Here is a 14,080-nt window from a genome sequence, read left to right as displayed (position 1 = left end):
ACTTTATAAGTTGGCCTCACCGATATATAGTCAGAATATGAAGTTCATTATTCAATTTATAATATCAGGGCTAATTGGTTCTACATAGGTAATGAAAGACGCATTATGTGTAAGTTTTGGTTCAAACATTCCTGGGAACCCATGTATTCTTCATGATTCAAATTGTATTGGTGAATTCATGAGGACTGATACAATATACTATATGATGTAGAAGGAAATGAATACCTTCTGATGTAACAACTTGTTGAACTCATGCGTGCATATTGTTAAGTTGATCAAATAAATCAAATGAAAAGATTAAAACCGTGTAAGAAAATCGAAAAGGTACCAAGTACATAGTTCATGAGTCATAAACTCATTTCAAGCCTTTTAAGGCTGCAAGTCTTTGAGATAATTCCTAATAAACACAAACCCATGTTATATTAATATAGGAACAGATTAACACACAAGATGATTTTATGAAGAAACTATGAATCATAAATGAAACAAAGACTCACATCAAAGTTCACATCTCTTTCTCTTTCTCTATTTACAAACCTTTGAGTATTCTTAATCATCTTTTCGACTTCTGGATGATTTTCTTCACTCAGATGTTGATCATGATGACGATGATTTTTAATTGAAGATTCATTTTCTTCAGGTACATCAGCAAAAGTAGAAGCACGACTATGAGCAGTACTAAAGCTTCTAACAGTTGATCCTCCCGAATAATTCATATCTCGTTTAGGAATCTCTTGATTTGGAGGAGTGATAATTTTAGTTTCGTTTGGGTCTGAGGGATTATTTATAGAAGATGAACTCGGAAGGTTTTTAGTGGACGAATCTGGTGTTAATTCTTTAAATGAGACTGTACGTTTTCGTTGTTTTTGATTGGTTGGTTTGGGTTGAGATTCTAAAATCGATAACGGTTCTTCTTGATTGACTTCTTCTTTTAAACTTGATAATGAATTTGGTTCAAGTTCTTTGAATGGTAAGGGTAATGTATAAGCTCTTGCGATTTCATTTAAATACATTTCTACTAATTTAGAATCAGGTGTGGTTAAATTGATTTTACTGGTCACTCGACTTGGGATTATGTTGTCACGATTTTCCATGACTGAAATCGTATAATCACGACCATATCGACTAAAGTCACAAAGAAATGATTAAGCAAGATATTCTTGATTAGGTTTTTTTGTTGAATGTTTGGAGTTTGTTGGTCATGGGATTGGGGTTGGGGATTCTGACTTACTACATTAAAATCTCCCTTAGTTGATGTAATTCTTTAACTTCAGTCCTATTTAGTTGAACACATCATCAGTATGAAATTCTTCAAATGGATCAGATTCAATTATTTACCTTGGAGCTGCATGAATGATACTTGCTACTGAATCTGAAATCCCTGGATCGACAGCTCTACCCAAGAAAACCCAAACGAATAAGTCAACCAAAACCAAAAAAGATGTTTAATGTCTCTATGGAAGTTTAACTTACGATGAAAACTCAATCAAGTTGATCCTAGCAGATAAGATCTCACAATATAACTCTATCATCATCATCATGATCATCATCAAAAAGATTATTAGCAATGAGATTCAATCAATCAAAAAAAACTCAAAGTATCAAACCTACCCATAATTTCAAGTAATTCGATATGTACATCATCTGAAATTATCGTTTCTACTCTAATTCTTGCAGTTTCAAGTTTACCTTTTTCAAGAAGAGTTGCAATTTCTCTTCTAGAAACTTTGGCACTTGCTCTTTAAAAAAAACAAAACCAAAATTATCATTTAGTTCAAAAATCATTATGTATATCAATTCAAAGATCATAAGGTTGTATTTTTTGTCACTTACTCCATTTTTTCTACTACCATTCTTAATCTTTGAAGTGATAATTTGACCTATAAAACAAAACAAACAACAAATCACATAGTTCATCAGTCCTTCAATCCTTTTTAAAATCATATATATAATAATTTGTTCGAGTTTTTTTTGTTTCTTGTTGAATTGATTAATTGAATTTCGAACCTGAACCTTACATCTGGCTAAATTAAATGGGGCCATTTTGTTTTTGATTTTGATTTTTTGATATGTGTTCAATAAGTTTGAAAGTTGAACGAGTTGATAAGAAGTTGAGGTTTCGTTTCGAGTTGAACGTTTGGAAGGTTTTGATTTGGGTTGGTTGGTTTGGTTTGGTTTGGAATTCGATCCGGTTAACTCGGACCAGCTGACCGATTTTAACCTTTTAAAGCTTGATGCTATGTGTAACTTAACTAAGTTCCTTCTCAAAGCGCAGACTAAGCTTAATACAAGTTCACGCGTGATTAAGAATGCAAATTATTGGTTTCTTTTTGACTGTTTTGGGTGTTGCATCTGCCTTGAACACTCTGCTATCCACTGAGTTGAGAATTATGAGGGAGCTAAAATTGGCTTCTTTATCTTGTACATATCTGCATTATTGATAAGAAGTTGTAAATAGTAATGAAATGAGATTGAATCAACATAACTTTTGGATGTTTTGATTACACAAGTGGGGTGACAATTGGCTCTTCATGAACTGACTTGACTCACATGAACACGTGTATGTAGATCTAGTTGCAGCAGAATTGGATGTAAATATTTTAATTTATCAAAAATCTGCTTGATTCTTGGGTTCTGGGCCCTGGAACATTTCAGAATAGCCTGAAGAGGATGAAAGAAACAGAAAGGTTTGCTGGTCATGTTTCATAAGAGCACCTCAAATTTCTGGATTGTGTGAGGTGGTGAATTCAACATCTAGGGATAGTCACTGCCAAAGCAAAAATCCCATCAGACTTTGGAATATGTTCAGGTTGCAAGCTTCACCCTCTGCAGGCTGCGCGGGGAACATCTCTGTGATTGGTGGGGCTTGTGTTAAGCTTGAGCTTGACGTTGTGTCAGACTTCAGTGTGTGCTAAGGCCTTATGGAATGCTTTTCAGTGGTGCGTGTTGTGCAAAGCACATACCACCATAAGGGCGGTACAGGGGCACACCCAAAATCTCCAATTGGGCAATATGTACAAACAAAATTCCAATACAAGCAAAAGACACCAGGGCTTAAAAGAGCTTGTGATGTTTGTTACAAACTGTCAGAGCAGGGATGATTTGAGTTCAGAACAAATCTAATGAACTACCATCAAATCCCACGAATAAGCTACTCACCTGTCAGAGCAGGGATGATTTGAGTTCAGAACAAATCTAATGAACTACCATCAAATCCCACGAATAAGCTACTCACCTATCACCCAAGAATGTAATAGAAAATCTTGGATCAATTTTTAATTCCATCACAATGAATAAAAAGGAAATCAAGATATGAAATGAAATATAGAATGAGAAACATACCTGTCAGAGCAGGGATGATTTGAGTTCAGAACAAATCTAATGAACTACCATCAAATCCCACGAATAAGCTACTCACCTATCACCCAAGAATGTAATAGAAAATCTTGGATGAAGAGGGAGGCTTTCTTCGTTGCTCTTCGAGGTGATATTAATAATAACGAGTAAAACAAAGTTAGGTTAATATTGATGATATCAGTAACAAACAGTAAAAGCTACATATGAATTTAGATAATGAGATATGAAATAAACAACATTAAGTTTCTAACTTATGAAATGTAACATGTAATAGTGGCTCTCAAACCTGCCCCGGTTTTCAAAAAACCCAGTTGACCCAGTTGTTTTTTGGCAGTAACTTTGTGTATCAAGTTGACATTTGTTGACAACTCCCAGCCAAAAATTCAACTGGGGCAACCGGGTTTTTTGAAACTGGGTCAGGTTTGAGAGCCACTAATGTATCAAAATAAAACGTAAACTTCAACATCCCCCCTATTTCAAGATCATTTCTAAGTCATATGATTCAATTCAAGGGCGTGACTAATTGCTTGAGGACCCAATGGTTTTGTTAAATGATCTGCCAGCATTTCCTCACTTGGAATATGATAGATTTTGAGTTGATTTGACTGAATAAGTTCCCGAATATAGTGAAATCTACGATCAATGTGTTTGGATCTTGATTTTAAACCGTCACCAGTGGCAGTAAAAATAGCTGATGTATTGTCTATGTAGAAAGGTGAAGGTTCTTCCAGTTGATGCATAATATCGAAATAGAAAGATCTAACCCAAGCCATATGTTTGGAACATTCTGTGGCGGCAATATATTCTGCCTCAGACGTTGATAAAGCAACAACCGATTGCCGTTGAGATTTCCAACAGACGGCTCCATTCGATACGGTGATTACATACCCGGTTACAGACTTGCGTGTTAAAGAGCATTGAGAAAAATCCGAATCAGAGTAAGCTTGAGGTTTATCTGTCCCCCCAGAATAGGTGATTGATAAGTCTTGTGTACCCCGCAAGTATCTCAAAACATGTTTCGCTGCCGTCCAATGTGATACAGTCCAGGCCGAGTTGTATTTTGAGAGTTGTGATACAGCATAGGCGATATCCGGGCGAGTACAAGCAGAGATCCATTGAAGACATCCGACAAGTTCTTGATATGGTATGTCCTTGGCTTCCTCGATCTCTTCATTCGATCCTGGGATTAAGGTGGTCTTTTGTGGTAGAGGAGTCTTAGCAGGCTTGCAGTTTACCATCGCAAAACGCTCAAGGCATGATTCAATATAATGAGATTGGCTTATTTTGATGTAAGATCCGTCTTCGGCTATGTCCAGCTTGATACCAAGGTATAGTGTAGGTCGTTCAGTCCATTTTAATTTGTATTTGGAATCGATAAAGATTTGAAATTTGAGAAACAATTCATCGTTATCACAAAATACCAGAGAGTCGTCCACATGGAGATGTAATATGAGTAGACCGAGTGTACATTTCAGAACATAGACAGCTGTATCAGATGAAACAGGATAGATCTCAAAACCGGCAGTTGTTGCGCCGAAGTGTTGTTGCCAACGACGAGCCGCTTGTTTTGTGCCATATAAAGATTTGATCAATAACCACACCCGATGTCGTAAGGTTGGATGTTCAAAACCTAAGACCTGACGAGCATACACCAAATCTTTCATACCACTGTTGAGAAATGCAGTAACAACATCGAATTGGCGAACTTTCATGCGTCTTGTTCGTCTATTACCTTTGACTCTAGAGATGGATAAGGCTAATAGAATGCGGAGAGAGTCGATCTTGCCGACTGAAGCGTAAGTATCGTTGTAATCGAGTCCTTTGATTTGGTGATTGCCTAAGACAACCCATCGAGCTTTGAAACGTATAACTCGGTTGTGTTCGTCCCTCTTCTTGTTGAAGATCCACATCCCCCCAAGGATGTTAGCATCTGGAGGAGGATCAACTAATTTGCCTACAGAATGTTCCATTAGTGATTTGAACTCCTCCTCCATCGCATGTAGCCAAGCTTGTTTGTCAGGACCAGCCATTGCCTGAGCGTATGTTGGACTGTCGGGATCTGTACCTGTTGTTGCCGAAAAACCCCACCGATCAGGGATGATAGATTTCGAGTCGGATGGTTTCACTTGAAAAAGATACTGCAACAGCTGAAATTGAGAAACAGTCACCAGAAGAGTCTTGTATTGAAAGTGCCAGCACCAGGCCTTGTGAAAAGCACAAGACAGGTTGTTTTAGAATCACATGGGAAACAACCCAATGCATTGGGCCTTGTGAACAACCTGTATGGTTTCCACATTGTGTAAAGTCCATCCTTGACCCTTCAGATATGGACAAACACATAGGCCTTCTGTATCTACCCAATAGGGTGAAGCATCCAAACTCTTCTCTTGATTGCTATCAATTTAAATCTAAGAGCACCAGGATCAAATCCCAGGAAGTATGACTCAAACGGAAGCCTGTACACAGGAAAGTTGACAGGAAATAGGGTGTATGCCCACTCTCCCAGAAAGTTGTAAAAAAACAAGAAAATTGAGGCTTTGCAAAACAATGGAAGTTGAATCACCAACACCCAATTTGGTCCAGAGAGACAGTGAAAATGGTTTGATAGATTTGAATCCAGAGGTGAGAGGTTGGCTGGTCTTCCTGTTTGGGGGCTATTTTGATTATAGTCAATCAACCATTTCTAGTAGGTCATGTCTGATTTTTACTGGATGAGCAAACCATACAAACAGTTTACTAGGTCTGGTGCCTCACACTTTTTCCACAGTTTGTAACATAGCTTTATTTCGGTATTTGGTTGGTCTGGTGATGGTGCTCTAACCAATCCAACATTGGTATTTCACATTATCTGTCTTTTCAGACCAGAGCTGGGCCATTATTCAATTCAACTTTGCAGTATATACAAACTCTTAGTTTTCTCAATTTTTTACAACTAGAGTATGTGGGCATGTAATCACTTGGATTTCTCCTTTTGGTGGTTAAAACAAGTGACCTAACACCCACAAAAATGTTGCATTTATCACCTTTAACCAACACACCCATAATTAGCCAAGTCTCAGCCTTAGATATTTTCAACTGCCACTAAAAATTTGAACAAGTATTACATTTTCAACATCATGGTAAATTCATCTTTTGATTCTTACAAGAAGTGGAACAAGTGATCTCCCTGTGTAATAGTCTGAGCATGGCCTCATTGTGGTTTTAAGACATATTCAAACAATAACAATTCCCAATATACCTGGGTTTAGACTTCTAGCCAATGAACATTTACATCAGGTGCTGCATCACAGTTATACGCTTCAACTACAACTTAGCCACAAGTATAATATATCTATTTCTTGCTTCCAGACCAAGAGGAGGTGTTTAGTGAGGTGTGCACAATTTTTGCAATTTGACAGGATAAATGTGTAAGCAAAATACAATGGGTCATGAAGTGAAAGCAATGCATGTGACAATGGGTGTTGAAGTAGCTTTCTACCAAGAAACTTCTCCTGTACTTTTGAAACCATCAAAGGTTTCATCATCAAGTAGAAGACTTCTGTATTCCAGCCAAAATATTTGAAAGCTTCTCATAGTCAACCATTGCAGGATCCATAAGAAACTCTTGATGATAAGCTGCAATGAAAAATGGCTGTGGTTCTCATGAGTCTTCTCATGATGGCTTTGAAGGGTTGCATGGCATGATGTGATCAATGAAAGGAAGGGTTGTTTCTTCAGCCCATAAAAAGCTGGATGAAATTGGCTGAACTATGAATTTTTGAATGACAAGTTATGTGGGGTGGGATGTGAATTTACTTATGGAAAGGCCTCAGAATTGTCTGTTTTATAGACTGAAATGAGGACCAAATTCAAGAAAGGTCCAAATCTAATTAGCATGTAATAAAGGGAAAAGTTTCAGTGAGCAACATTGGTATCAGATTGCAGGAAAAACAGAAAACAAATTAAAAGTACATGTATTGTGTAGAAAATCACAGAAAACAATCAATAGCACACATCAGAAGGCAAAACAATACTGTATCAATTTGGAAAAGTCATAGTAAAAACCTCTTGATGATATTATTGTCAACAGGGATTATGTTTGGTGAATCTATTGAGAAGCTTCTTGAGGTATGATTCCTGAAGCAAGGAGAGGTCACCTTATATGGGTGTCCATCTCTACAAAGTACAAATAAGGAAATGTGAGAGATGATACAACAAGATGGTCCAAGTGGATCCATCTATGACCAGATCCAATAAGGTAGGATCTGGTCTACAACAATAAAAGGACAAATCCAGTAAGGATTTGTCAAAAGGAGAAAAGAATTGGTATATTTGAAAGCACCCAAATGTAGATAAAAAGTACACTGAAAATCATGTTACAAATGATATAAGATAACAAAAGAGATGGGGAGAAACAGGTTATCACACTGAGCTTCTACATAAGATAAAACAATGTTGCATAAAGGTCAAGTTAACAAAGGCTTCACTGTAAAATCTCATTTTAAAGACTTGTGGTAACCACAGAGCAAAAGATGAGGCAAGCAAAAAAGGTCTTGATGGTAAACTGCATAAGATCTAAAAACCAACGCATGACAAAATCAGGAAATAACAAAAAGACAATTGCAAAAGCTAACCAATGGCTATGTGAATCATAACAGCCATAGAACCTTGTATCCAAAGGCGGACCTTACCAACATAGGAGAGAAGGGGCTGGGACTCATGCAGGTGGTCCACTTTTTTAGTATTTGAATTTTCTGGCAAATTTGGCAAACATCATATTCTTTGTCAAAAGTGATTTGTACAGACACCCCATTGGGTCTCATTTTCAAGGACCCAGTACTGGTGCTCTTAACAAATCGAGAGCATTCAAAGGGTTGCGGAAGTTGCGAGCCGGCTCGCATGAGAGCCGGCTACCAATTAGCAAGCTGCAACGCAGCCTGTCCTGATTTTACAAATACCCCGATTCGTAAAATCTGACCGTATTCGGACAGCCCCTTCCATCCAACAATATCCACACCTATCTCACATCGCCGAAGCAGTCCAAAAAGCAAATCGGCATATACCATAACGACGTTCACATTGCGAGGCATTGAACCAAGCACGGAACCATTCCTCACCTTAAAGGAACCGCGGCCGAGGACTCACTCACCAAGCACCGGTTTTATATCTCGTAACCCCGATAAATCGATCATGATTTATTTAGCACACACCAAGTTGGAAGTTGTTCACAGGCTTTGCAAAGAACAGCAGCCTCATATCAACCAAAAGAAGGAAACGACAAGGATTAACGTAGGATGAACATCGCCAAGAACGTTAAACTAAACAAAATTACTTCCACAAACGAGATGAGACGTCTCGACTTCTACAGATAAAATTTTTTGTGTATATATAAAGCTCAAGCGCACCTGCATTATTAAATCAGTAGTCACACTTGTAAAATGGCCCCAGAAAGACTATACGCCGAATTTCCTATAAATCCCGTTAAGCCCTCCCTGCCATTAGATTTACCGGTCCCCACGAAGGGTAGTGGCCTCCTTTGTCCGTCTTGCCGAAAACCTCACTCGACTACTTACTACGCCCCCTCCAGTCAACCTCACGAGCCACTCATTGGAGTCTCTGTACGTAATATATCTTTATCAGTCTTTGAAAAGTAAATTAATAATTCATCTATATATGTTTATGTTACTGACGCGATTTACTCAGTGCTACAAAGGCCGATACTATCGATCGTATAGCCTTGCCCACGCCACGAAGGCTATCGTGCAACACAACCTCGCCCTACGCCGTGTATCAAGCAACCGACCTCACCAAGCCGGCCTTGATTTTGCAATGCAAGTAGCCCGGCTGATTCACGGCGACCCCGAAGCCGACCCAAACAAACGTCAAAGAAGCAATCATGGTCAAACTCACAGTAGTACTCAAACTAAGAAGAAGAAAACGCTACCATCGCATCAACAATGCAACGGATACAACGGTAAATTTGGAGTTGGACACACGGCAAGGAAAAACGAGGGATGCACCATCAAGACATGTCGTAATGTATGTATAATCATTATTACATCCACTCAGTTTGATTGAGAAAATATTGACGGTTGAATATATGCATCTAACAGTGCTGTGAGCAGCTCAAACCGCACAACACACGCTGTACCAAGCACCTTGCAAAATCTAAACAACCCGCCTCCAAAGACGCTGGAAACGCCAACTTGTCACAAACTCGCATCGATCCAATGCTCCTATCCAACAATGAATACGACACTCAAGCTGATTCCGAGCCGTCAATGGCGCGAGCGACACCTACATCTGCAGCACCTCTCACGCAAGCATCCCATACGTTTGCCACCCCCCTATCTGCCGCGCAAGTAACCAAGTTTCGCAGGACTACTATTCAGCAACAAGCGGAAGAGCGCGAAGATAAAGACCACGCCATGGTCGCCAGCAAAACGGCAACTTTTGTGGTATGGGCAGGTTTAGAGGTGAGTTTCAAGTTTTCGACCACTTATCAATTATGTTAAGCTGATTCACATTATCTGAATAGGACGACCCTTTGGCCTGTGAGACCTGGCGAGTCTACGCCCCGCGTTGGCCCCACTTAAAACTCAATCAGTCTGCGACGTTAATGGATCAAGTCCGAAGTAAACTTGGTGCTGGCTGGGATGGTGACCTACGTGTGTGGATACCTGAAGAAAATAAATGGGTAAATCCAATTTATTTTCCCATATCTTCCATATCTAGTTACACTGCCGAGTTGCCTGCCCTGACTAGTTAACTATGCGTAGGTCAAGATGCAAACATCAATTGTTGAAGAGTATAATCCGCACTATCGACGAATACTCATATGTTTCCCTGGCGTAGTCCCTGACAAATGCAAAGAAATGGACTTCAACATGTCTTTAGTCAAGTCAATGACCACACTTCAGAAAATGGACATGCAAAAAATCATTAGTCCTAAAGCATACTCACGCTTAACCCCAATGTCCACACCAACTCCGCGACCCATAGTGGATATCACATCTTCGGACGACGACGAGATAGGTGACCAATCCAACAGCAACAGCAGATCAGCTAGTCCAGACCTCCCACTATCTGAAGACCTGCTTGGACAACCCAGTCCTCCTACTATCGACGAAGATACGCCACCGCCACCACCTCCTGGAGGCGACCCGCCTGCCGATGATGTGATCATCATGCCGCCAACTTTGCCTTTGAAGCCAGGATGGCCTACCGCTCCAACTGTTGTATCTATGCGGTCTCTTCAGGATTTTCTCAATCTCACCCTACCTCCGCACAGGCTCAATATCAAATCTGCGTTTGATCGGGTATATGGTCAAACCCATGTGTACGCACAATCCACCGTGTCCAAATACCGCCGATGGCTTTTGGGTATCGGTGAAGCGAACTTGGCTAACTATGTAAGATCAGGGAATCCATCGGTCATAGATGGTAAACATCACTTCCGATCGGAATGGTCAAACCTGGACCCTTGTTCTGAGAAAGCGAGATTGCGACGAGGATGATAGGGCTTTCAGTCTTTTTGTTAATGTCATTATATTCTATCTGTTTATGTTGTTCTTGTTTGTGATGTTAAATACTCTACCCCATTCCATGTATCCACTTCAATGTGTCTGTTATTGCTCTACATTAAGTGTATGTGGTCGGTCACTTTCTCTTATTTCACTATCTCTTATTCATTGATGTTCATGGTCACCTGGTAGTTTCACTATTTGATTAATTTTGTAAATACAACACGGACACTAACATAGCGTTTATGTTGACTATAAATATAACGCAATGAACGAGGATCTTTGCTCGCTATCTCCCAAACTTCAAATCCCTTGCCTTGTCAAAACCGAGAAAAATAATGATCGACACATAGTGTAGCGAGCAAAAGGTGATGACATCTCCTTATATTATGTCATACACATTTACACAAATTTACATTTATACTCTTCCACTGGTTGAGTATAATTGTCAATTTAGCAGCAACAAATATGCTTGCGAAACAAGCTAGCGAGTCCACCTTTGATTACTGATCGCGTATAACGTGCGTGATACATATCGCATTTGGAATGGTATTTATTTCCATATTTCATTGGCCATTTGTGAATTGAAAATGTAGACACACATGTGCAACATAGATGAAATACGCTCGCGATATAAGCGACATAAGCTAGCGGGTCACATTTGATCAAAGGTTTCCAACTGTGATAAATGATAAGAGATAGATGTCGCAATTTTTGGAGTGGTATTTATTTCCTTCTTCATCTTAATTGTTAGTACTCTCATCATTGATATATTTTCACGCAATTCTACTTTGATTACTTGAACTATCTCCCATTGGTATATTCAATGCCTCCGTCTTCGAAACTGCCTCGTGTTCCATCCAATGACAGGGCAAACCCAACCAATAGCAACAAAGAAGTTGAGGTCTCCAAGTCCTTGCCTGGTCACACCGATCACATAAATGAAATGGACAAAAACGAATTGGCCTCAGGTATCTCCCTGCTGCATTTAATAAGAACTTGTGAAGTTAACTGAATTTGATGGTGATGGTGAAAATCTAGGCATCGTAGGCAATCACGTCCTTCGTCATCGAGTTGAAAATGTTCATGATCATGTTATCGATCACGGTGAGACTGCCTATTCAAAAACCGCGGATGATCACGTTAATGAAGCGGATCTCGAAGAATCAGGTACGGATTTACAACAACATATAATGTTACGTATCATTCTTCATAAACTTCAAACTGACCAGGGAATGTTTTAGATAATCAAGGTGATCACGATAACTCTGAAGGTAAATGGTTTCCTATTCGCCTAACATCTTAGGTTATAATGACTACTAAACCTAATGCATTTTCCTTTTGTTCATGATTTGATGAACAATTATTAATTGATACAACAGCCACGTCGAGAACTGTGGAAGATGACGAATCAGGTAATAGAGGATTTTTTCAATGCTACGAGCTACGAGTTCAAAATTAACTGACCAGCCGATTGACGCACGCTGGTTAATCAGATAATCAGGTGGATCCAGATAGTTCATTAGGTTAGTAGGGTCCTATACTCATAAAAAAGCTGATAAGTTAGACTGAATACCTGCCCGGCTATATTTAATTCAATACGTCCTGATCTATTAATTATAGACACAGCCTCATCAAGAAATGAAAGAGTTCTATACTACTATACTATCGAAGATATCAGCGATAGGCTTCAAGGTTGTGTATACTGCTTGTTCCCCAAGGTATTTGATCAACGTTATCCACCTTACAATCCTTACGAGTGGGTGAATTTCTTGAAAGATACCGTGTTATTCCAAGTCAAGCACAATTTTCAGTTGCCTGCTAGAGACACCGCGTTTTGGGCGGCTAGAAGCATTTGCATAGACGAACACGAAGAGCTACATGGCAAGTATATAATAAAACATAGTCTATTGTGGGATGATCGAGATAGCAGGGCCCATTGTTTTGAGCGTGCTCAGAGCAACAGGTTTGCATTGATGATGTTGGGCGCGTTTCAGCAATCAATCCTGATTCACAAACGCAGGAAGGAGCGCAACCAAGGATGTGCAAACGATATGCACCGTCAGATGTATTCTGAATCTTTATCATTGAAAGTGAGTTCACTTTATCATGAGTTCCAACTCTTGATAACTATTATTCACGTGAACAATAACCTTGCTCGATAGATTCCAACTATGTATGTTATGCAGACTGCAAGGAGTCTGTTTGATCAAGCCCGATGGTTCATATGTGAGGGCAAAACAGACCCAAAATCTACTCACCGTTACATCTGGGAGTATGACTTCCATGCCCTTCCCACTGAGAAGCAAACATGGACTGATCACTTATACGCTTGGTTTCATTATACGTATGAGGTTACTGGAGGTCAAACATTGTTTGCTGGCCTTGATTGTGACGAGCATGGCCAATTAAGCAATTTAGTTTTGTTTACCAAAGGGTGAGCGGTTCAAAATCCTCAGTCCATAAACGTAACACGTCTCACGCAAGACTCGCTCTTATTGTTTAGGAAACCCCCACACTACGACGAGAGCGCGGGGATGAAAGCCAGAATTGATCGGGCCTTTTTACACTTTCGCGAACAACATGTGTGCAATAAAATTTGTGAACATCTAGGACTAAGAAAGTTAAAAACTTTTCAAGGGAGAGGCGCTGGGGATTGGTTGGAAATATTGTATCTGAATAGTCCATAGGTATAATAAATAACAACATACTACATATTTTTATTTGTTTTTTTGTTTTCACTCTTTTTTTTATTACTTCAGACCGCTTATGAAATCATTCACATTCTTAATTGTTCCATTGTTGTTAGACCGCTTTTGATTTCTATCTCGATCACATATTGTTTTTACTTAAAGTTAAAATAATGGTCGATCACAAACAATCTACAAACTACAAAATTCCTGTTTATTACGTGAAGTAGATGAAACCCTAAGCAACAAAAATTTTGTAGCTTCTCACTGGTGGTTATGTGTGTCAAGCAGGATACATTTTAATGATTTCCAGAATTATTTCAAGATGTGACTGTTGATCGGAGCTCAGATTGAACCACATCAGTACTGGCTTATATATTCTTGAAACTTATGTAGTCATGAAACAGCAATGGCTGAAATGTAAGAGTATAAGAGAAGAGACCTTTGTTGTTCATTTCATAATAAGTTTGTGTATGTGTATATATTTATGTTGATCCATCCATGTCTGTACGTGGCAGTCTCAATATGGAC

The 14,080-nt window shown here is 39.2% G+C and overlaps 3 protein-coding genes across 3 annotated transcripts; 2 read left to right on the top strand and 1 right to left on the bottom strand.

Moving 5' to 3' along the window:
- Positions 1-869: 869 nt before the first annotated feature.
- On the bottom strand, positions 870-2,043 carry MELLADRAFT_28320 (uncharacterized protein; the record flags this gene model as incomplete). The annotated part of the gene is made up of 7 exons (XM_007405044.1): positions 870-1,125; positions 1,232-1,276; positions 1,339-1,395; positions 1,474-1,525; positions 1,612-1,739; positions 1,834-1,880; positions 2,008-2,043. Coding segments are annotated over 7 exons (621 nt in total), but the record flags the coding sequence as incomplete, so codon positions are not given.
- A 6,721-nt stretch (positions 2,044-8,764) lies between these two features.
- On the top strand, positions 8,765-11,164 carry MELLADRAFT_70832 (uncharacterized protein; the record flags this gene model as incomplete). Its single annotated transcript, XM_007405192.1, has 5 exons — positions 8,765-8,954; positions 9,040-9,375; positions 9,450-9,812; positions 9,875-10,033; positions 10,116-11,164. 5 exons carry the CDS (start codon positions 8,775-8,777, stop codon positions 10,851-10,853), a joined length of 1,776 nt encoding a protein of 591 aa, XP_007405254.1.
- Positions 11,165-11,685: 521 nt separating this feature from the next.
- Positions 11,686-13,549, top strand: MELLADRAFT_59669 (uncharacterized protein; the record flags this gene model as incomplete). The annotated part of the gene is made up of 8 exons (XM_007405193.1): positions 11,686-11,830; positions 11,901-12,029; positions 12,092-12,133; positions 12,242-12,274; positions 12,356-12,385; positions 12,483-12,952; positions 13,049-13,296; positions 13,366-13,549. 8 exons carry the CDS (start codon positions 11,686-11,688, stop codon positions 13,547-13,549), a joined length of 1,281 nt encoding a protein of 426 aa, XP_007405255.1.
- Between the last annotated feature and the right edge of the window lie 531 nt (positions 13,550-14,080).

The sequence above is a fragment of the Melampsora larici-populina genome, assembly GCF_000204055.1.
Source record: "Melampsora larici-populina 98AG31 unplaced genomic scaffold MELLAscaffold_3, whole genome shotgun sequence".
NCBI classification, from domain to species: Eukaryota; Fungi; Basidiomycota; class Pucciniomycetes; order Pucciniales; family Melampsoraceae; genus Melampsora; species Melampsora laricis-populina.
Note: the sequence above shows the minus strand (reverse complement) of the source record. Positions and strands in the feature narration are given on the sequence as shown.